Genomic DNA, 24985 nt, shown 5'->3' with positions numbered 1-24985 from the left:
CTCACAAAAATTTGCTTTAATTGATTTAGAAAGGTGATTGAAAACTGACCCTTTGTGACTCTAGAAGACCCCATAAATGATTATTAAAATTACAAAATTGTTCATCGGTTATCAGATGGTTGTTAAATGTTTGGCATTGTGGTACGTGCTGGAAATACAAAGAAAGTGAAAGTCTTCTCTCTCAAGAATCTTTCCCTAACTAGGGTAGACAAAACATACATTTTAGTATTTATAAAACAAGTATAATGCAGATATAAGCAAATCTGGGAGGTGAAATTGGCATTGGTGACAGAAACTGAGATTCCAAGAAAAAAAGTTGATCAAGGAGAACATTTCCCAATATTCATTTTTCTAAGTAGCTCTCATATATATCTAATTATACACTGGATTTGGAAGAGTCTCTATGTTTCTTAGGATCATTCAGAATTATTTTAAAATCACAAGCTAGTATCTGTAGTTTAACTAAGGTAGGCCATTTTGTGTACATTTCACTCTTTCCTGGAGGCAAGTATAAATATAGAGATATCTGTTTGTAATATATAATGTATTTGCTTGAAATTGCTGAGGTTAGTAATTTTGAATAATGAAGCATTATGTTATTGCATAATTATATATTCTTTGGGAGAAAATTTACAAATCTGGCAAGGTACCACAATCATCATAAGAATGTTATTGCTGTGAATACCTTTGGATATAGCCACTTAATAGAATAGGAGAATGGGGAAGCTAGGTAAGGTTTGTGTGCATCTGTACATGTATGTATACATATTATGTGTATGCACGGGTGTATTTGTATGTGTACATACTTATTTATAATTATTGGCAAATGGCCAAAATTGATACATCCTGTTTCCAAATAAAACTTATTCAGAGCTTCATAAATATTAATTAAAATATAAAGTTATGTAACATTTTTCTACTTTAGCCATATTGAAAAAGAAAAAAACAAAAGCAAATGCTTCATTCTGCACACTGAGCCCATTAGTTCTCTATCTGAAGGTGGAAACATTTTTCTTCATGAATCATTTGAAATTGTGGTGGGTTTTTTTGGTATTGTTCAGTATCATTAAGTATCATTGATTTTCTTTACAGTATTGTTATTACTTCATAAATTCTTTTATTCTGCTTATTTCACTTAGTGTCAGTTTATTTAAGTCTTCCTAGGTTTTTCTAAAATCATTCTCTTCATCATTTCTTCAAGTACATTAATATTTTATTATATTCATATACCATAATTTGATTCCCTAATTGACACGTATTCCTCACTTTCCATTTATTGACCATAACAAAAAAATGCTATAAATGTTTATATATGTATATATTTTTTTTGAGTTCCTTTTCTTTCTTGTTCTCATAGACAATCTGAAGAGGATGTACTTCAGGGTTATTTCATTTTTTTTACCATTGATAGAGAACTTTTTTTTAATATGACTTTGATATCTTTGATTTCTTTCTTTGAAAACTGACCATATATCATTTGACCATTTATTAATTGAGGGGTGATTATTATTATTATTATTATTATTATTAATTTTACTCTGTTCCCTATACATTTGCTAAATGAGTCCTTTCTCTGAGAAACTCTCCAAAATTTTTTTCCTCACAGTTTCCAGCTTTTCTTCTAATTTTTTGCTGAATTGAATTTGTTGTCCAAGCGTTTAACAATAGTGTGGATTACATTTAACCACTGTGAACTTCATTATTTCTTATTTGGTTATGAAATATTCCATATCCATGAATCTCACTAATAATTTCTTGTGTGTTCCACTAATTTGGTAATGTTATCACCTTTATGTCCAAATCATTTAATTATTTGGAGCTTGTCTACATAGTGTGAGTTGTTGGTCTGTGCCTGATTCCTCTGAATCTTTTCTAGTTTTCTCAGTAGTTCTTGTCAAATAGTAAGTTCTTTTCATAGTAATGGAGTCTTTGGGTTTATCAAACAAAAGATTACTGTGTTCATTTTCTTCTCTATATTGTGTATTAAATTTGTTTGACTGTTCACTCTTTTTCTTATCCAGCACCAAATTGTTTAACTGATTATAGCTTTGTGGTATACATCTGTTTCTGTTACTCCTCTCTCTCTCTCTCTCTCTCTCTCTCTCTCTCTCTCTCTCTCTCTCCCCCCTCTCTCCCCCTCCCCCTCATTGATTATTTTGATATTCTTGATCTTTTGTTCCTCCAGATGAATTTTATTATTTTTTTTCTTGCTTTGTAAAGTAATTCCTTGATAGTTTGATTAGTATGGCACTAAATAAATAAATTAATTTAGATAGTATTGTCATTTTTACTATATTGGCTCAACTTAGCAATGAACAATGAATGTTTCTTCATTTATTTAAGTCTGTCATGGTTTCTTTTCATTTCACAGTTATTTTCTTTATAATGTTATTACTTTGTAAATCCTTTCTATTTTGCTCACTTCATTTAGTATCAGTTCTTTTAAGTCTTTTCATGTTTTTTCTAACCTCCAGTTTTTAATTGTGTTCTTATAGTTCCTCTGTATGTCTTGGCTGGTAGACTCCCAAATATTTTATATTGTCACTATTCTAAATGTAATTACTATTTATATTTCTTGCTTATGGATTTTTAAAATTTATTTAAGGCAGTGAGGTTAAGTGACTTCCTCAGTGGTCACCCAGCTAGATAATGTTTATAAGTGTCTTGAGTTAGGATTTGAACTCAGGTCCTCCTGACTCCAGGGCCGGTGTTCTATCTACTGTACCACCTAGCTGCCCTCTTTTCTTGGTAACATATATATATATATATATATATACACACACACACACGCGCGCACGCGCGCATATATAAATGCTGTTGATTTGTATGGATTTATTTTATATCCTGCAACTTTGCTTAAGTTGTTATTGTTTTGGTTAGTTTTTGGTGTACTCTTTAGGGTTCTTTAAGTAAACCATCACATCATCTGCAAAAATGATATTTTGGGGGCAACTTGGTGGCACAGTGAATAGAACACTGGCCCTCAAGTCAGGAGGACCTGAGATCAAATCCAACCTATGACACTTAATAATTACCTAGCTATGTGACCTTGGGCAAGTCACTTAACCCCATTGCCTTGCAGAAACCAAAAAAAAACCCAAAATGGTTACTTTTGTTTCCTTTTTATCTATTCTTATTCCTTCATTTTCTTTCTTGTCTCATTGTATGACTTAATTTTCTAATGCACTTGGATAATGTTGGTGATTTTGATATCTTTGCTTTACCCCGATCTTATTGAAAAGGTTTCTGGTTTGTTCCATTACAGATACCTGCTTTTCATTTTACACAGATTTTAATTATCATTTATAAGAAAGGTTCCATATATTCCTATGCTTTCTAGTCTTTTTAATAAAAATGGGCATAGTGTTTTGTTTAAAAAATTTTTTCCTCATCTTCTAAAATAATCATATCCTTTTTATTATTTTTGTTATTAATATAATTGAATACTCTGATAGTTTTCTTGATTTTTGAACTAGTCCTTTATTCCATATCAAAGTGCAATCACTTCCTCCCTGGAGTAAATTTTCAAATTTCTGACCTGTGTTTGATTCTGAATAGTAATTAGCCAACTAGGCTCTTCTGGGGATCTGGGATTACACCTTTTGGCTTCCTCCTGGGCTAAATGTTGGAACTAAGGTCACATCCTGTTACTAGAGTTTGTATTCTGCTCTATTGCTTGTTAAATCCTGAATTCTTTCCATATCCATATATCTGAAAGAGCTTTACTTCTCTAATTTGCTAATGATATCAACTTTTATGATAGTCATGTTTCTATTTGGACTTTATCTTGTTATATCGTTTACGATGTTCTACCACACTTTTTTCTAAGCAGTTTTTTTGTCAAATAGCCCACTTCCTGACCACTAAACTCTTCTGTTTGTTTGCTTCTGTATATTTTGTACTTTTTCTATTCCACTGATAATCTCTGTGTAAAAATAGATTTTTATAGTTATCTTTTTCCCCCTTCCTTAGATCTCCTGTTGCATCCCTATACTTAAACATTTTCAGAGTCATCCCTTATAATAATTATTCAAGAAAGGAAAAATTTTCCAGTACTTTTCTGTATTTGTTTTGGAATTATGCAAATGAAGTAGCTATATCCTTTTACCTAATGATTCTACTACTAGGCTTATACCTCAAGGAGGTCATTGGAAAAAAAAATTCCGTGTTCACCAAAATATTTATAGCAGCACTTTTTGTGGTAGCTAGGAACTGAAAACAAAGTAGAGTATACTTGTTCTAGTAGATCCAGGCAGTGTTTGTTAATAATTTCTTGAAAAATGACATCCAGGTATCTTTTGATCTTTTGATTAAATTTGATTATTTTTAGTTGTTTCATGGAGTCATTGCTTTCTTGTTCACCCAATTTAATTTTCAGGGAGTTCAAGGCTTGGGTAATGTTTAATAACATCTGTTCTTAGTTAAATACTTTTCTTGCCATTCTTCCTCCCTTGCTATTTTCCTCCATTAACATTACATATTATCAACACTCAAATAGGCATGGGGGTCTGGCAGAGACAACATTTCTTAGACCATCAATCACTTTCCAGCCAAGGTCAATTGGAGACTCAACGGCCTTGGGGAAGGGGACAACCATCTCTAACAGTTGTTACTTTTAGGGCAACAAACATCCTTGAAGGAGGCAACATTTATCTGGCAACTCAAACCACCACCAATTTAAGCACCATCTCCGCTCAGGTCCTGTAAGATTTAATCAAGAACCTTGAACCCAAGAGCCTTTGATACAGTAATGCTTCTAGGAGTCTAATCCCTAAATTCATCATCTTGGGAATCCACTCCTATGGAGATATATAACCTAGCTATTGAAGAGTCAGAAAAAAAAATTTTTTGACACTGTCAGAAGGTTCAATATTAGAAACTGATATCATTTTATCAGGAGGAATGACAAGAAGAGCAGTTAACTCCAATCTGACTTGCAGCAAAAGCCTTCCATATATGTCTCTCCCATTGGAATATGAGTTCCTTGACAACAGTTGCTCCCGTCCTATATCTCTAGAACTTGTCATGGTGCTTTGCCCATAAGAAATGCTTAATAAATGCTTCATTCATTGCTTCATATTTCTCATGATATCCTGTTAAATGATATTGTGTTGATGATCCTTCCTCTTTTCTAAACACTTTTTTCATTTTTAATTGAAAATTTAATTTATTTATTTTTTCCCAATTACATGCTATAGTAATTTTTCAACATTCATCTTTTGGCAAATTTGTGAGTTAAACATTTTTCTACCACCCTTCTTTCCTACCCTCCTCCCATGGTGGCAAGCAGTCAGATAAAAGTTGTGTATGTACATTTGTGTAACATTTACATATTAGTCATTTTGTGTATGAGAGGAATTAGAACTAAGGGGAAAGAAAGAACCTTTGAGATAGGAAGGAAAAGCATAAGGGAAATTTTTAAAAAGTGAATATAGTATGCATTCAAAATCCAGTTTTAATCTCTGGATGTGGATGGCATTGTCCATATCAGATCTCTCAGAGTTGTCCTTGATCTCTGAACTGCTGAGAGAAGTAGCATCCATCATAGTTGATCAACTCACAATTTTTTTGTTCGTTTACAGTGTTCTCTTGGTTCTGTTCCCTTCACTTAGCATCAGTTCATATATTTCTTTCCATGCTTCTCTAAAATCTAAACACTCATGATTTCTTATGAAACAGTAGCACTCCATAACATTCATAAACTGATTTGTTCAGCCATTCCCCAATTGATGAGCATCCTGTCAATTTTCATTTCTTTGCCACTATAAAAAGAACAGCTATAAATATTTTTGAACCTGTGAAAATTTTCTCTTTTTTTTAATTTCTTTTGGATATAACTTAGTATTGGTATTTATGGATCAAAGGTATGATTTCCTATGTAATGGTTTCCTTTGCCTTTCAAAGCCTTCTACAATCTGGAATTTTCAGTTTTCTATTGTTTTGTCCTCTGGGGATCAAACTGAATATCCACTTTCCAATTTGTTAATGTTCAATTGTTTCAGTCATGGCTGACTTTTCATTTGAATTTTTCTTGATAAAAATACTGGAGTGGTTTGCTATTTTCTTCTATAGTTCAGTTGAGAAAACTGAGGCAAATAGGGTTAAATGACTTGCTCAGGGTCACACAGCTAGTAAGTGTCAGATTAGATTGAAATCAGGAAGACAATTCTTTCTGACATCAGGCCTGGCACTAAATTGTGCCTCTTAGCTATCCCATATAACAATGGATACTTAAGATACTTAAAAGACAGCTATCATGACATTCCTGAATCTTCAGTAATCTAAACATCTCAAGTTCTTCAACTAGTCCTCATATGGCTTGAAGTTCTTCATTGCCCTGAATTCTCTAATCTGGATGTTTTGGACTGAGCATAATGTTCTAGTTGTGTTGTGACAAAGGGAGAGCACAGACTGTCACCTTTATTGGATGACATTAAAGTTCCTGGATGTTAGGTCATTCTTTATGTAGCCTATGATTATGTTCATTTGACTTCCAAATTTCATTCTTTTTTTAAAAATTCTAATATTTATTTATTCTCATTTTGTAAAAATAATGTTTTTTATGCATTAATAAAATATTCTTATTTAAGAGTAAACAAAATACCCCCTCCCCCCAAAAAATATAGACTTGCTTGAGCGATAAAGTAAGGGGGAGAGAAAAAATTAAAATAAAAAAATAATAGTAATAATTGTAGGCATGGCCAGATGGCTCAGTGGACAGAGCACCTGGAGAAATCTTGCTAAACCTTTGGGCAGAGCACCCACAAGTACCAGAACAAAAGGGGGGGGGAGAAAGAGAGAAAAGAGAAAAGAAGAGGAAAGATAAGAGGAGATTTGGATCAAATTGACTGAGGATGGTCTTGGGTATAGTGGGAGAACTTGCCTTTATTTAGGTCATTGATATAAACTATTCCAGGCCAGGCTCATGGGCACCATACTGAAGAAATCATTAATGATTCATTTTAATTATATTGTGGTGTAATCCATAGCTCTATCATTTCCATAAGATAGGCATTAGAATAATAGTAAAGTTCTAGTCCTAGCATTTTCTGTCTAAATTAATTTTGACTAAAGTCTCTGTTTTCTGAGTGCTTATGTAGTCTTAGTTTTAATCAACAATAAAACACTTCGCTTTAATGAGCCTGTTTTTTAAATCTATTAAATGAAGAGGATAATACTTGCCTTACTTATTCTTAGGATTGTTATGAGGAAAATATGTCATAAATTGTGAGATACTATATAAATTTAAACAATTAATATTATTATTTTTTAACTCACCTTTAACTCACCACCACTTTTGTTGGTTTGTTTTGTTTTGTTTTATGGGAAATTACCAATAGCTGACTATTTCTTCTTCATATCTTGCTTGATGGCCCTTTTTGCTCATATTTCAGAGATATAGGCATTAGTTTAGGTCATTTGCAGACTGGCAAATGCCTTGAAATTCATTTCATCTTCTGTAATGATATAAGTTTTCTCTTTCTTAAACGCACTTTTGATGGGCATAGCTAGTCCTGAAAGCTTCATTGTCAACTTGAATTTTTCAGTAGAGTTACCTTCCTTCTTAGGGGCAGATGGTTTTCTTGGGATGGGGATAAGTTTGGAATGATATCCTGTCAGCTGCCACACATTTGCCTAGAGGTACTTTGTAGACTTCCACAGATTAACTAAGGTTCATACCATTTATTTTATGGATTTTATCCAACTTTAGCTCTTCTACAAATATGTACTTTTGGATTTGGTATTAGAACAGTTCTCCATCTCTCTGTTCACCAGAAAGGATGAGATTCACAGAGGGGCAATTTGCTGAGCTTTTATTTAATGAGCCTTTCATCTTCTGATCTCTCATTGACTAGTTAAATCATATGGAAATTTTTCTTTGACCTTTGTGGAAATAGGACTTCAGAATCATGCCTTTTTGATTTGATAACATGGCTGCTTTGAGCCATGGTCACCAACACCACAGCGGAGATGAAGAGGACTCTAACAATTCTAAAAGCAGTATTAATCAGAAGTTTGAACTTTATCTGTTAATTCAGGTTTTATTGCACAAGCAGTAGAATTGACTACAAAAATTATATAGAGATCTTAATTTTTATGCCAATTTGTTCAATTCTACTTTAAAAGTATTTCAGATAATATCATGTTCCATCAGCTATTAAGATGTTTTTAAATATCCCACTATTAATTTCAGAGAATCATGTAAAGTAGACAATCTCAAGATTTCTTCAAATTGTGTTTCAGGTTGTATTTGCTTTTTTTTTTTTTTAATACAACAGCTAACATTTATTCAGCACTTAATGTGGGCCAAGTTCTGTGCTACAGTTTTACAAATATTATATGAATCCTCACAACAACCGTGAAAGGGAGGGGCTATGATCTCAATTAAATGGAGGTTAAAAAGGTTAAGTAATTTGCCCAGGTTCACACAGTCAAGTGTTTCTGGCCCCATTTGGACTTAAGTCTTCCTGACTTCAGTCTTGGGGCTCCAGTCACTATGCCCCAAGATCCTAGATGTAGAATTGTACAAATGATGTTTTTTATACATTACTAAAATATTCTTGTATAATACCCTCTTCCCCCCAAAAAGTATAGACCCTAATGAGCAATAAAGTAAAGAGAAAAAATAAAAAAAAAATGTGCTTCAGTCTATGTTCCAGCACCACCAGCTTTGTTGCAGGTGGATCACATTGTTTAGGATAAGTCCATCACAAAAGCTACTTCCATATTTTTCCACCATTGCCATTGATGATTGCATCACCCTCCATTCATACTTCCACACTACCATATATTATATTTTCTGTCTCCTTTCATTCTGAGCCTCTTCTTAAATGTTCTGTAGGGTAGCTGAGTGGTGCAGCAGACTGATCACCAACCCTGGGGCCAGGAGGCCCTGAGCCCACATAACACCCCTAAGGCCAAGCAACCACCTGGCCCTGTGGTCTTGGACAGGCCATCCAATCCCAGCCCCTTGTAAGAAGTAAAAAAGAAAATGTGTTATATCTGACCACTCTCCCCCACAGTCTACCCGCTCCTCCATCATTCAAATCCCCCCCCTTTCCCCCGTCCCCCTTATCTCCTTCTTACTGTAGATGTCTATACCCCATTGAGTGTGTGCAAAGGTTCCCTCATTCCCCCTCGCCTTCCCCCTTTCCATTTCATTGCAATAGCTCATTGCAATAATAAAAAACATCTTATTTTATGAAATATCTTAGCCTATTCCACCTCTCCTTTCTCTTACTCCCATTACATTTCCTTTTTAGCCATTGACTCCATTTTTACAATATATTATATCTTCAAATTCAGCTCCCTCCTGTGCTTCATCTTTAAGCTCCTTCTACCTGCTCTATTAAATAAGAAGTTTCATATGATTATTATCAGTATCATTTTTCTATGCAGGAATACATGCAGTTAATTATCATCAAGTCCCTCATATTTTCTCCTTCTCCTCCACTCTCTATGCTTCACCTGAGTCCTGTATTTGAAGATCAAATTTTCTGTTCAGCTCTGGTTGTTTCAACAGGAACAATCAAAATTCCCCTGGTTCATTGAAAGTTTATCTTTTCCCTTGGAAGAGAATGTTCAGTTTTGCTGAGTAGTTGATTCTCAGTTGCATTCCAAGCTCTTTTGCCTTCTGAAAAATTATATTCTAAACCCTATGAACCCTTAATGTAGTTGCTGCTAAGTCCTGTGTCACCCTTACTGCAGCTCCATGATATTTGAATTGTGTCCTTCTGGCTGCTTGTAATATTTTCTCTTTGACTTGGGAGCTCTGGAACTTGGCTATAATATTCCTGGGCGTTGGGTTTTTTTTTTGGGGGGGGGTGGATCTCTTTCTGGGGGAGATTGGTGGATTCTCTCAATTTCTATTTTACCCTTTGGTTCTAGGATATCAGGGCAGTTTTCCTGTTTAAAATTGAGGTCAAGGCTCTTTTCCTGATCATGACTTTCAGGTATCCCAGTAATTTTTATATTATCTTTTCTGAATCTGTTTTCCAGATCAGTTGTTTTTTTCAATGAGATGTTTCACATTTTCTTTTAATTTTTCATTCTTTTGCTGTTGAAGTATTGTACTTTGACTTCTTGTAAAGTCAGCAGCTTCCTTTAGCTCCATTCTACATCTTAATTAAGGATTTTTTTTCCTCAGAGAGCTTTTTTTTTAGGGTTGGTTTGTTGTTTTTTTTTTTTTCAAGGCAAATGGGGTTAAGTGGCTTTCCCAAGGCCACACAGCTAGGTAATTACTAAGTGGCTGAGACTGGATTTGAACTCAGATCCTCCTGACTTCAGGGCCAGTGCTCTATCTACTGCATTACCTTGCTGCCCAAAATTTGTTTTTTTAAATGGTCTATTCTCCTCTCTTTCTTATCTAACCTTCATCTATAAAAGCTCATTCTACCTGTTCTATTAAATGACAAGGTTCATATGAGTATTATCAGTATCATTTTTCTATGCAGGAATACATGTGGTTCATCATCAAGTCCCTCATATTTTACTCTTCACCTCCACTCTGTATGCTTCACCTGAGTCCTGTATTTGAAGATCAAACCTTCTGTTCAGCTCTGGCCATTCTAACAGGAACATTTGAAATTCCCCTGGTTCATTGAAAGTCCATCTTTTTCCCTGGAAGAGGACATTCAGTTTTGCTGGGTAGTTGATTTTCAGTTGCATTCTAAGCTCTTTTGCCTTCCGGTATATTCCAAGCCCTACGAGATTCCAATGTAGTTGCTGCTAAGTCCTGTGTGATCCTAACTGCAGCTCCATAATATTTGAATTGTGTCCTCCTAGCTGCTTGTAATATTTTTTCTTTGACTTGGGAGTTCTGGAACTTGGCTATAATTTTCCTGGGGGTTGTTTTTTTATGGATTTTTTTAATACATGGTACTTATTTTTTTGTTTCTGTATTTGTAAATTTAATATTTTATTTAACCTCCAGTTACATGTAAAAGCATTTTTTAACATTTGTTTTAAAAATTTAAAACATCTTTGAGGGGCAGCTAGGTGGCACAGTAGATAGAGCAACAGCCCTGGAGTCAGGAGTACCTGAGTTCAAATCCTGTCTCAGACACTTAATAATTGCAAAAACCTAAAAAAAAAATTTTTTTTTGAATTCCAAATTCTTTTCCTTCTTGCCCTTTTCCTCCTCGTGAAGAAGGCAAGCAAATAGATATAGGTTACTCATGTACAGTCATGAAAAGCATATTTCTATGTTAGTCATATTGTTAAAGAAAATACAGACCAAAAAACCCCCAAGAAAAATAAAGAAAATAAAGGAACAGTATGCTTCGATCTACATTTAGATGCCATCCTTTTCTTTCTCTGGAGATAGATATTTAGTATTTTTCATTATATGAGTCCTTCAGAATTATCTTGGATTATTGTATTGCTGAGTCATTCACGGTTGATCATCATGCATTAATGCTGTTACTGTGCATGGTTACATAGTTCTCCTGATTCTGCTCGTTTCACTTTGCATCAGTTTATGTGATTCTTTCTAGGTTTTTCTGAAAGCATCCTGTTTGTCATTTCTTATTTTTAATAGTATTCCACCACAATCATATATAATAGTTTGTTCAGACATTTCCCAGTTGTTGGACAGACCCTCAATTTCCAGTTCTTTGACACCACTAAAAGAACTACTATAAATATTATGTAAATGTAGGCCTTTTTCCTTTTTTTCTCTCTATATCTTTGGAATATTGATTTAGTAATCATATTGCTTGAACAAAGATTATGCATAGTTGTAGCCCTTTGTACATAATTCCAGATTGCTCACCAGAATGGTTGGTTCACAACTTCACCAATAGTGCATTAATGTCTCAATTTTCCCATATATCCTCCAACATTTGTCATTTTTCCCTTTCTCTCATATTAGTCAATTTGAAAATTATTTTAATTTGCTTTTGTCTAATAGTGTTTTATTAGAGTATTTTTTCATTAGTATTCATAACTTTGATTACTTTAACTGAAAAGTTTATAAATCTTTTGACCATTTATCAATTGAGGAATGACCCATATCTCCATAATTTGACTCTGTTCTCTTTATATTTGAGAAATGTGGTTTTTATCAGAGAAACTTGTAGTTTTTTTCCTAATTACTATTATTATGTATTTCCCTCCATCCTGTTTCCCCCTTGGTTTATCTTATTCTCTCTTTTCTTTTACTTTGTCCATTCTTAAAAGTGTTTTGCTTTTTTTTACCTCCCACAACCTTATCAGATTACCTCCACTCCCACCTCTGGCTCTTATTCCATTCTCCAGAATGTCAAGACAGATTTCTATATCCAACTAAGTGTTTGTGGTTCCCTCTTTGAGCTAGTTCTGGTGGGAGTACGATTCTCTTTCTCCTCCTCACTGAGACCTAGGTCTATAACCAGATCCAAGTATGGGATGCAAAAGAGCCTTGCCCCTGGTGCCAGCAAAAGGACCCCTGTAATCTCCTTTTGACCATCTGTCTGACTTCCCTTACCACCTGTGAGCTGAAAGGTCTAGAAACCACCACAGCTACCACTGATTCTTTCATCCTCAATGCCTACTGCGCGTTTGCTAGGGCATGGACCTATACTGTACTACTCTGCTCTCATCCTTTCTTTCAGATCTTGCTGCCCATCTTCTAAATTGTCTTGGACTAGAAAAATTACTTTTCCTCATTCTTTTGGGTTCTGTGCTTCTTGAATTTGTGGAGGGATTCTGTGGAGTGTTCCAGCAAGTCCCTGCCTTTCTTCCCCATTCTTGGCTCCATCCCTACTTTATAGTTTATTGAGACTTTCTTCAAAATAACTCTGTAAAGCAGATAAGACTGTGCCTTACTTTGCAGGTAAGGAAACTGAAATCAGAGAATATAAATGCAAAGTCATAAGTCTAGTAAGTGTAAGAACTGGAACTGAAATCCAGATGTTTTGACTTCAGATCCAGTGTTTTTTCTATTATCATCACCCTATATATAAGTACATGCATAGTATGAAATGAAATTGAAAGAAATTTTGGGTGTTTGTTTTCTCTGACTCAAACCAAAGGTAAGAAACTGAAGAAAACTCTAGGACATTGTTGGATCACTAACCTATCTAGAGTACGGTTATTAGAACACATTTTGACATAACTTTGATTTTTACATGAAATCTTCTGTAGCTCATGTGAAGAATATAAGTAGGGATTGTATAAAAATGCTTTGTATGAAGGCACTTAACTATTTTATTTCCAGTTTCTTTTTATTTGGCTATGTTGTAAAAGTGAAATATGATTATTCATTCTGGAAAATATACCTGTATTCATTTTCTTCATTAGCATGTATCAACTTAACTTTACTTCATAATAGTCACTAATGACAGCAACTAGTACTTGTCCAATTTTTTGGTTTGCAAAATACTGTGTATATATAGTTCTCATTTTATCCTCACAATACTTTCTCAAGAGTAGGTGCTTTTGTTATCTTCACTGTACAGATAAGGAAACTGAGGCATTCAGAGACTGAGTGACTCACCTAATTTCACACAGCTAGTAAATGTTGAACTCAAACTCAGGTCTTCATGACTCCAGTCCCAGTGCTCTATCCACTAGGTCAACTAATTGTATATGATAATTATGACAGTCTTTATTTGTTAGCTGGGTAGAATAATATTTCTAATGTTTTCTTCTTGTTCCAGCTAAAAACCCACCTTCTGCAGAGGCTTTTCCTGATTCTCTTAATACTATTACCCTCTCATGTTGTTCATATGTCATATTTATCCTTTCTATATCTTCTTTGTATATAGTTGTATTCATGTTAGCTTCACTATCCATGTATTCTTTGAGAGCAGAGATTTTGTTAAAGTCTTCTTTAGATCCCTAGAACTTGACACAGAGATTAAGTGTATAAGGAATGCTTGTCACTTTGACTTGGACTTGACCTCATGCTGCTCTCATAATATCTTATGTGAAATATAAATGAATATTTTTATCTTACCATCTCATGATACTAGCATATGCCTATTTGCCTTTGGAAAAATCTTTCTTTACTAGAACTCTGTGAATTAGATTTCTTTAACTTTAGAAAGGTTTAGTTACTTTCTCATAGCCTCACACAACTGGTATGTACTTAGATCAGGATTTGAAAACATATTTCATAGGATTATAGGGCTTGGGATAATTAGCATATTTAATAGAATCAGGATCTAAAAAGATCTTTACAGACCTAGTAAAATGGTAGGGCTGGAGCCATTAATATTAAATTCACGAGGGTTAAATGTAGTCTTGTACACTTAGAAAGATGAGATCTTTTTGTTTTTAGCCCAAGCACACAATGGAGGAGACCTAAGCGGATCTTATGAAAAAGAAATGGGAATTTTTGTAGACTTTAATATCACTGTCAACCATGTGATTTGTCAACACAAAAAAGCCAATATGGTATCAATAGTTATATTCCCTCTTATCATTATATTATATAATTCTATCTAATTTTATCATTATAATATCATTAAATAATAAGCAAGGCATATTGTCCAGTATTATGGAGATGGTAGTCCTATTGTGCTAGTCATACCACATTCCAAGTATTGTGTTCAGGTATAGCCACTTCATTTTGAGAAAAGTTATTAATAAACTGAAGAACTTCCAGAAGTGGGTGACTAGAGTGAGTAAGAGATTCAGTATTGTATTATTATATGTGGTTCAACCAAAGGAAGTAGTGATAAGTAACCTGGATAAGAAAAAACTTAAAGGGAAGGTATATGGTATCTCTAAATTTGAAGGACCTTATTGTGGAAAAGCGATTAGCCTTGTTCTGCTTGATTCAAAAAAGAGTAGAATTAAGAGTAGGTGGATAAAACAAAAATAGAGATTTTGGAAAAAAAACCCTGATATTGTCTTATCTTGCTGTTTCTTATACTTTGTTTCTTCCCTAAAGATATGATTTCTCTCTCATCACATTCAATTTGGATCAGTGTATATCATGGAAACAATGTAAAAATTGGCAAATTTCCTTCTGTGGGTGATGGGTGGAGGGAAGTAAGATTAGGGGAAAAATTGTAAAACTCAAAATAAATAAAATTGTTAAGAGATTTTGACTTGATTTTATATACATATATATGTGTACATATATGTCTGTTTCCAAACTAATATGACATGTTGAGAGAATCAGGCAAAGCCTGAATAAATTTGTCAGGTATTATTTTAGAAGGTATTCTTCAGATAGGGTGTGGCCTAGACATTCTCTATACTCTGTTCTGACTCTGAGATTTTATATTTCATTGGCAATCTGATCCAATCTCCTCATTTTATAGTTTTGAAAGCAAACCCTGAAAGATAGAGTGCTATGCTTATAATTTCATAGGAAGTCAGTAACAGTGCTGGGATTACTTAGATTCTAGAGCTGTAGTTTTTTTTTCACTTTGAAACAAAGCTATTATTAGATTCTGACTTTGCTTTTGTAGCAACTCATTTTAATTTAACACATTTTCTGCTTGAAACATTCCTCAGAGTAGAGACTGGTAAGCATTAATTCCATTTTACATAAGAGAAAACAATTCACAGATTAATTACTTTCCTATGGTGGTGAACCCTGGTTATACTTTAGGCCTTTTGACTTCATTCAGGTCTCCACCTATTAGATTTAAGTCCTTTAATAGGATTTACATATCTTTTTAGCATTTTCTCTACTCAGTTGTTGAGTACTAAATATTTTCATAAAGTGTAAAAATGCATAATTGTACTACTAGTTTGTTTTTAATGATTTGTTCAAGTTAGATTATATCAAAATCTAGCTCCCTTGTAAATTTTTTCATAGTTAATTGTTGACTCTGGGGAACCAGACATCGTCAGATTTCTGTTTCAAACTATGTATTATCAGTAGCAATTTCATGAATGTTCTTTCACTCAGTTACTGTTTCAATTTCATCATACAAATCTTACATGGTGTATCAGAATATGATACACTCAATTTATTAAGTGCACTGGCAGCTATTTCGTGATGACACGTAACTGCTGTTCTGTTTTCACCAACTGCAAGATTTTTCTTTCTTTTTTATCTGAATAATAACTTACTCTTTCTTAAAGCCTGAGGAAATATCCCTTGTATTTTACATATAGCGATACAACAGAATAAAACAATTCTCCATTGAGTCTTTTTTATAGTGCCTCTATTTAGACTGGAAGTACTCCTGGCTTTTCTCAGGAGCCTGCAGAAAACAAACTTCATATGCTTCAGACAGTCTATACAACAGATGGTCAGTTATCTCAAGATTTGTTTAAGTTAATTATGAAGAGACTAATCACCAATAAGATAGCTGCTTAGAGGTGAATTGTATTATTAATCTTGGCATTCTCAAAATAAATGAAAAAAAGTTGATTGCAACTAAAATGTAGTTAGTTTCTTCTTAGAGAAACGAATGAAGGAACTGAACAAAAATTATAATTTTATGGAACACTTAAATCATTTTTATTTCATTATTCTTGATAAACATTTCCAGAATGCATACTGTGAATTAAAATAAAAGTTTATGTGTTGATATGCTGCAGAGGATGAGGAGTAAGGAAATTCAAGTGATAACCCAATCAGACATTACATCTTAAATCTACATATATTTATTATTTGTTGATTTAAGTGCGGGAATGGATTTGACAGTGGAGAAGCAAACAGTAAAAAAAAATATTAAAAAACATGGTTTAAGAATAAGAAATTTGGGGCGACTAGGTGGCGAAGTGGATAGAGCACTGGCCCTGGAGTCAGGAGTACCTGAGTTCAAATCCAACCTCAGACACTTAATAATTCCATAGCTGTGTGACCTTGGGCAAGCCACTTAATAACCCCATTTGCCTTGCAAAAACCTAAAAAAAAGAATAAGAAGTTCAAAGACCAGAGACTTATGAACTATACAAAAGTTTGTTGCCTATTTATATTATTCTTTCTTCAATAAGAGAATCAGAATGGGGACAGCTAGGTGGCATAGTGGATAGAGCTCCAGCCCTGGAGTCTAGAGGACCAGATTTCAAATTCAGCCTCAGACACTTAATATTTACCTAACATTATGACTTTGGGCAAGTCACTTAACCCCATTGCAGAGAGAGAGAGAGAGAGAGAGAGAGAGAGAGAGAGAGAGAGAGAGAGAGTGAGAATGAGAATAGTGCTTGACATAGAAACTCCATTAATTAGTTATTTTTGCTAATTTATTGAAGCATGTTATTTTTTAGAACGATTTTATTTGAGTTTTACAGTTGCCCCCCCCATTCTTGCTTCCCTCCCCCCCACCCCCCACAGAAGGCATTCTGTTAGTCTTTACATGGTTCCATGTTATACATTGATCTCAGTTGAATGTGATGACAGAGAAATCATATCCTTAAGGAAGAAAAATAAAATATGAGATAATAAAATTACATAATAATATAATAGGTTTTTTTTTCTAATTTGAAGGTAATAGTCTTTGGTCTTTGTTCAAAGTCCATAATTATTTTTCTGGATACAGATGATATTCTCCATGATGCATATTATTTTTATAGTAGTCATTTATTTCTCCTTAATCATTTTGCTTCCTGCAAATCTCCCTTTGATACATTGAACTCAATTGAGCCTATCCCACCATGAGATCTACTTCTAAAAAGGTTTCCCCCATATATATATGTCTGTATGATGTATATGTGTATATATATTCATAAAAACATTTTTGATGGCATGCAGCAAAAAACTCAGTGATGATGGTAAAGTGAATGCCCATCAGCAAGACATAGAAAAAAATTTGATACAGGAATAATAATGTAACATCAATAGAGTAAATAATGTCAAATATGATTATTTCAAATAAACAAAGAAAGACTTATATGAACCAATGCACATCAAAGAAGGTAGCCTCAAGACTACAGTAGAGACAATCATTACAATCAAGTAAATAATAAAACACTCAAAGGCAATCAAAGTTTGGTTAACAATAACTAATAATTATAGAACCCAAGGATAATGCAACTTACCTCCTCTTTTTCAAAAGAGAAGTCTGAAAGTGAGGACATAAAGTTTGGCACGTGCTGTTAAGATACATTGAAATATAATACATTATTTTTTTAAGATTTTCATGGATTCAAGGTATTAATAGGGAGATTTGAAGGAAGCAATTAGGTTAGTAAAATGTAAATGCATAATTCTAATTTTTTTCCCCAAACGATTGGGCCATTTCATATTGTGTGATATAAATGACTTCATTTTTAGGTGAGGAAACTGAAACAGAGGTTCAGTGCCTTGCCCAGGGTTATGCAGTAGTGATCTGAGACTGAATTGGAACACAAGTGTTTCTGACTCTGGGTCTAATACTCTATCCACTCTGCCACCTTGTTGCCTTAAAAAGACAGACTAGTGATACATCTAATAGACTGGGTCCTCCTGACTCCAAGGCCAATGCTTTATATTCTCAGACTTTGTTTCGTAGTTGGAAAAGAAAAAACAAGGTTGCAGCAGACCTTTGTCTGGAAGTATCATTGGAAATGAAGGTTTATTGCAATTACTGCCTTAATTTTAAGATTACCAACCCTAAACTCCCAAGTAATGGTATTTGTTCTTGTCCTATTTCTGTGTCTTGATTTATCATTTTACAAGTGAAGTAATCTTTTTTTTTTTTTTTTTTTTTTGCTTTTTCTTAGGTGATCTACTGTTCCTTTGGTGGAACATCCAAAGGGCTACATTTCAATAATTTGATAGTAGGACTAGTCCTCCTTACAAGAGGCAGAGATGAAGAGAAAGCGAAATGTGAGTAATTAAAAGATTGGTTTCGTACTTGTAGAACAATTTTATTTACAGCTCTTATAACTCTGATGGCTATCATGACAATGTCAGAAGTTACATTAGTTACTTACATTTTAATTATTTTTGGTAAATTGTTTTCTGTTTTATCCTATTTACCAATTGTTCTTTGAAATCTTTTGCATAGTATAAGTTTAAATTGGGGAATTATAGAGAAGGTACTCTCAATTTCTCTGTTTTCTTTATAATGTATAGGAATATTGCTCAAATGAATGTGTGTGTGTGTGTGTGTGTGTGTGTACACACACGCACCCCCCCCAAATTCTAGTACCTATTGAGTTTAAAGGAAATATATATATGTGTGTATATATATATATATATATATATATATATATATATATTATTGTAAGCAGATTTCAAGTATGTTTCTTAATTAACAGTCTTTTTGGTAAGGCTGTGGGGTTAAGTGACTTGCCCAAAGTCACACAGCTAGGTAATTCTTAAGTTTCTGAGGTTGGATTTGAACTCGATTCCTCCTGACTCCAGGGCCAATGCTCTATCCATTCCACTACCCAGCTGCCCCCTTAATTAACATTTTTAATAAATATTTTTCTAAAGTACATCTGGAATATACTTGTATTGTACTATCAATAGTTTCCACAGAGAGTAAAATATTTGGCAGTAATTAAAAATTCCAATAAATCTGTGTTAGCTATCACATGGAAAACAGAGTAAAAATGAGAGATATATTCATATACATATATATATGTCCCAGAAAATCCTTCATAATTATTATCAATTTCTTCTGTCTTTTTTTTTCTTTTAGACATTTTTAGCCTATTTTCAAATGAATCTGGGAGTTATGTTGTACGGGAAGAAATGGAAAGGATGCTCCATGTCGTGGATGGAAAAGTCCCAGATACCCTTAGGAGGTGCTTTTCAGAGGTATATTTAAGAATGTTAAATTTATTCATATTTCATTGTCAGTTTTTGCTCCCATGTTTCAGGTATCAGTAATAAGCTACACTTATGATTACTCTTGACCTAGGAATAGTTAGATGATTTCTCAGCAATCTATGCATTTAGAAGGCTGCTGCCATCCATATTGTCAGTATCTATCAAACCAAATCCTTAAAGGTTATTTAACAGCTTGAGACTTTGCTGTTGGACTTAAAGAAAGTTAGAATTCGGAGTTTAGGATTCATAAAATCTTGGTATCTTTGGTTATTTCCTCCCCTCCCCTCCCCTCGCCTATTCCTTTGCCACAGACACACAGCTAGTAAATATCGAATTTCTGAACCTGTATTTGAAGTCATATACTTCTGACTCTAGGGCTGATGCTCCATCCATTTTGCTACCTAGCCACCCCTACTGTTTTCTACTATTTTCAACGTTTTTTAATTAAATTGGTTTTTATGAGCTATGTTGAAAACTTGCCCAGATTACAGCACTTACAGTCTGTTAACTTAAGAATTTGTCTAGCTACTATACAGTTAATATCACTTTTGTCGTGAACAGCCCCATTATATAGCTGATTTTTTTTGGTGCTTTTAATATTTTCCCTAAAATAAGTAGTGTTAAATAATCACAATTGTAATTTGTATTGTTTAACAATGATACAGTAAAGTTTTGACTTGTTTTGAGTGAATGAACACTTTATTTTATTTATTTGTTTGTTTGATTGTTTATGTTTTGGGGAGGCAAATGGGGTTAAGTGGCCACACAGCTAGGTAATTATTAAGTGTCTGAGTGGATTTGAACTCAGGTACTCCTGACTCCAGGGCCAGTGCTCTATCTACTGCACCACCTAGCCGCCCCTCATTTATTTATTTTTGATATTCTTTTCCTTTTAAATTTTGAATTCTAGATTCCCTTCTTCTCACCCCTTCTTTACCCATTGAGAAGGCAAAGATGCTATCAATTTTATACACACACACACACACACACACACACACACACATTAAATCTTGCAACACATTTCTTCATTAGCAATATCATTAAATAAAGCAAGGAAATTGTGCTTTAGTTTGCACTCAGTTCATCAGTTGGATAGCATTTTTTAATCAGGAATTTTTTAGAATTGTCTTAGATTACTATACTGATCAAAATAACCAGTTATTTTATATTTCATCATCCCATTCGTATTCATATTATGCTTAATGTGTATTTCTCTCCATCCTATTTTGCATTTATATTTCTCTCTTTATCCTATTTCTCTTCAAAAGTCTATCATGCTTGTAATCACTGCCTCCCCAAATCTGTTTTCCTCTCTTTTCTCCAGCCCCCCAATATTTATTTTCCAATTTCCCTCCTGTTTTCCTGAGGTAATATTTTTGAACCCAACTGATGATGGTGTGTATGTGTGTCTTCCCTTTTTAAACTAATTTTGATGAGAATGAATTTCAAGCATTGGCGTTCCTCTGCCCCCTATTTTACTCTTCACTATAAAAGCTCTTCCTTGCATGCTTCCTTTATGTGAGAAATTTTTTCCCCATTCTACTTTTCCCAGTGCATTTCTCTTTGTTATGCCTACATTTTTTGTGGGAAATTATCCCAACATTCTCATCTCACACCCATGCCCTCTATGTAGATTACTTTTAACTTCCCTAGTAATTATAAAGTTCTTACTTATATGACAGTAAACAGTTTAATTCTTCATATCCCTTATAATTATTCTTTACTATTTATCTATTTACACTTCTCAAGGTTTATTTTGAAATTTTTATTCAGCTCTGGTCTTTTCAATCAGGAGTTCTTGAAAGTCCTCAATTTCATTAAATGTCCATTTTTTTTCCTCCTCTGAAGGTTTATACTCAGTTTCATGAATAGGTTTTTCTTGTTTATAATTTTACCTTCTTTGCTTTCTGGAATATCATTCTTAGTCCTTAGTCCTTACTCCTTTAATATGGAAGCTGATATCTTACGTGTGACACCACAATTGTTGTGCCATAATTGTATTGTTTGTTTTTGACTGCTTGCAAAATTTTCTCCATGATGCAGGAGCTCTGGAATTTGACTGTAATACTCCTGGGACTTTTCATTTTTGGGTAGCTCTTTCAGAAGGTGTTTGGTAGAGTCTTCCAATTTCTGTTTTACCATCTGGTTCTAAGATATTGGGACATTTTTCCCTTCATATAAATTTCTTGAAATGTAATTTTTAAAAAAATCATGTCTTTCAAGTAGTCCTATAATGCTTGTATTTATTTATTTTTTTTGCAAGGCAGTAGAATTAAGTGACTTACCCAAGGTCCCACACCTAGGTAATTAAGTATCTGAAACCAGATTTGAACTCAGGTCTTTCTGACTCCAGGACCAGTGATCTACCCATGGTCCTACAATTCTTAAATTAATCCTTCCTTGATCTGTTTTCTAGGACATTTGTTTTTCTGATATTTCAGATTTTCTTCTTCTTTTTCATTTTTTGACTTTGTATTACATTAACTTCCATTTGGTCCATTCTGATTTTTAAGGAATTATTTTATTCATTCAGCTTTTGTATGTCTTTTACTTTTTAACCAATTCTGTTTTTTAAGGATTGCTTTTCTTCATTGAGGTTTTGTATCTCCTTTTCCATTTGACCTGTTGTGCTTTTTAAGGATTTCTTTATTTTAGTGAAATTTTTTTGCCTTTTTTTTTATGATTAGGTCATAAGTTGTCTTAGGTTTGAAAAAAAATGTATCCCTCTATTTCCTTTTTCATGCTATTAATATGCATTGTGCTTCAGCCAAAATGTATCATTCCTTAAACATATACATTCCATCTTCTCCCCACCCCCTGTGCCTTAACTCATGCACTATACTAGAAATCCTATTCCCTCCTTTCATGCCTATTAAAATCTTTCAAGGCTTTTTTCAAATGCCATTTCCTTTAGGCAGGTTTTTTTGATCCTGCAAGTTATTGATCTTTCCTTGGGCCTTATATATTATTTTGTTTCTACATTTCTGTAGTAGAAATAATTAACCTTAAATAACACTTTAAGGTTTGCATACCACTTTATATATTGTTGACTTTTGATCCTTATAAAATTCCTGAGGATAGGTGCTGTTATTGTTTCCATTTTATAGATGAAGAAACTCAAGCTAGGCATAATTAAGAGACTTAACCAGGGTTACAAAACTGACATTTGATCTTCTTGTCTATAAGTCTAATAATCTATTTTATGTGCATCCTACTAATGTGCTTTTTCTGTACTTTAATTTGGAAAAGTAAAAAAAGTGTAAGTTCTGTAGTTTATTATTTTTTTCTCCTTGATTCACTTTTTCTTATTTTTATTTCAGGGTGAAAAAGTGAACTATGAGAAGTTTAGGAACTGGCTACTACAAAACAAAGATGCTTTCACTTTTTCCCGATGGCTGCTGTCTGGAGGTGTTTATGTCACTCTCACTGATGATAGTGATACCCCTACTTTCTATCAAACTCTGGCTGGAGTCACACATTGTAAGTAAATGTTACTAATTCTTGTTTCTAATCATTTCCAATTTTGCTCACTATTTTTCTTTTGCATGTTTTGTAATTGTTAGAAATAGACTTTGAGTCTCAGTGATATCAGTGACATTTGGCTGCTTGCAATTTGACTTGTGACTTGGATCAGATACTTGGCAGTCACTCATTGCTGTGAGGAGTGTTAAATTTCATAGTTTACCCAGCTTCAGACCTAGATTATACTGATGTATCTTTCTTTATGATTGGGGTCCTTTATCTGAAATGGAAATATAATTGCTTTGGTTTATCTTCTTTCTCCATTATTGCCTCTATCTCTAGGGCCAGAATGTCCACCTCCCACAAGCTACATGTAACATTATTACAGCTTATTATTATACTAGTTGACATTATGAGTTATATTATAGTCATAAATTAATATTAAATTCTCTATGTGACCCTTTTCAAGTTTTTGTTGGATGATGTAGATCAGAAGAGCTAAAAGATTGGATACTTGCTTATTTTTCATACTACCTATGCTTATTCTGAGTTGAATGAGCACTCTGAATAATCCGTGTTTGCAATCTAAAATAAATGTAGGCTTTTCAGGTGTCATCTAGGTTCTTCACAAAGTATTTCTTTCCTATGTTGAGGTCTCTAAATTCATTGAAAAGGACATAGTCAAATTTTAGGTCTAGCTGACTTTATAACTTCATAAAAGATTGGAATTCAAGTATTTCTCTCCCTTTTGAATTTAATCTCCATATTTTAGAAATATATCAATTTTTGGAGACTTTTTAAATGTAACTTAATTAATATTTCCTTTTTTTTAATAAATTTATCCTAAATGTTAATAACCAAAAAGAATCAGACATATTGAATATTATTTCCAGTAACTTTTTGGTGACATTTCCCCCAAATTATCAGTGAAGTTGGTGTGTTAATTATTATATAAAAATCTGATTTTTCTTGAAGTTAAGTATGTGGTGGGGTTTTTAAGAATGTAAGACTAATTTCAGGCTAGATCTAGGAGCTCAGAAGAATAATAATCTAGTTTAAATGACATTCAGTTAGTCAACAAGCAATTATTATGCCATAACTGTATGTTCAGGACTAAGATAAGATCTGAAGGTTACAAAGATTAAAAGTGACACAAATTCCAAGAAATAGAGTTGCATTCCAGGCATCAGCAAAAGCATGAAAACTGGAGGTAGATTGTCATGTGTGGAATAGTAAGGTGTAAGAATAATTCATTTGATAAGCTTATAAGTCAGATTGCAAAGATTGAGAAAGAGTAAGATTAGAAAGTAGAGATTAGGAAAGTAGAAATCTCTTTCTAGTAGTTTGATCTTTTGAAAAGGATGGAGAGATAGATATACAATGGTTTCTTGAGTATAAGATGAAAGACTGTTTTTAAAGGAGAATGGAGAATTATGTGTTTCTAGGCAGCAAGAAATGAACCGGTAGGTAAGAAACGTTTGAATACGCAAGAGAGAAGAGAGTTGGTTGATTTTGGAAGCAATTTACTTCAGAGGAAATTGGAGGGAATTGGGATCAAAAGAATCCAAAGAAGGTTTGCCTTGGGAAAGAAGGGCTACATTTTTAGCAGACTGGAGTAAAGGAGTAAATGATATGGGGGATGATGTCAATAGGCCATCAGATGCATAGAAGGGAAGAAGAGGGAGCTCATAGCAAAGGGCCTGTATTTTTGCAGTAGAGCAGTATAGAAAAGCAGTAAAGCAATATGTATGTGCCAATATAAACAATATAAAAAATAAGAGTAGGGGGTGGCTAGGTGGCGTAGTGGATAAAGCACCAGCCCTGGAGTCAGGAGTACCTGGGCTCAAATCCGGTCTCAGACACTTAATAATT

At 33.7% G+C, this 24985-nt stretch overlaps 1 protein-coding gene across 2 annotated transcripts in view; it reads left to right on the top strand.

Moving 5' to 3' along the window:
* The window catches only part of USP32 (ubiquitin specific peptidase 32), a 244747-nt gene that overhangs the window by 99521 nt on the left and 120241 nt on the right, over positions 1-24985 (top strand). For both annotated transcript variants that reach the window (XM_074223514.1, XM_074223515.1), the window contains exons 3-5: positions 18595-18700; positions 19521-19639; positions 22972-23131. In XM_074223514.1, coding sequence (XP_074079615.1) covers positions 18595-18700; positions 19521-19639; positions 22972-23131 — 385 coding nt within the window. The remainder of the gene's footprint in view (positions 1-18594; positions 18701-19520; positions 19640-22971; positions 23132-24985) is intronic.

Source organism: Macrotis lagotis, chromosome 2 (assembly GCF_037893015.1).
Source record: "Macrotis lagotis isolate mMagLag1 chromosome 2, bilby.v1.9.chrom.fasta, whole genome shotgun sequence".
NCBI classification, from domain to species: Eukaryota; Metazoa; Chordata; class Mammalia; order Peramelemorphia; family Peramelidae; genus Macrotis; species Macrotis lagotis.
This window is presented reverse-complemented; position numbering and strand designations above follow the sequence as displayed.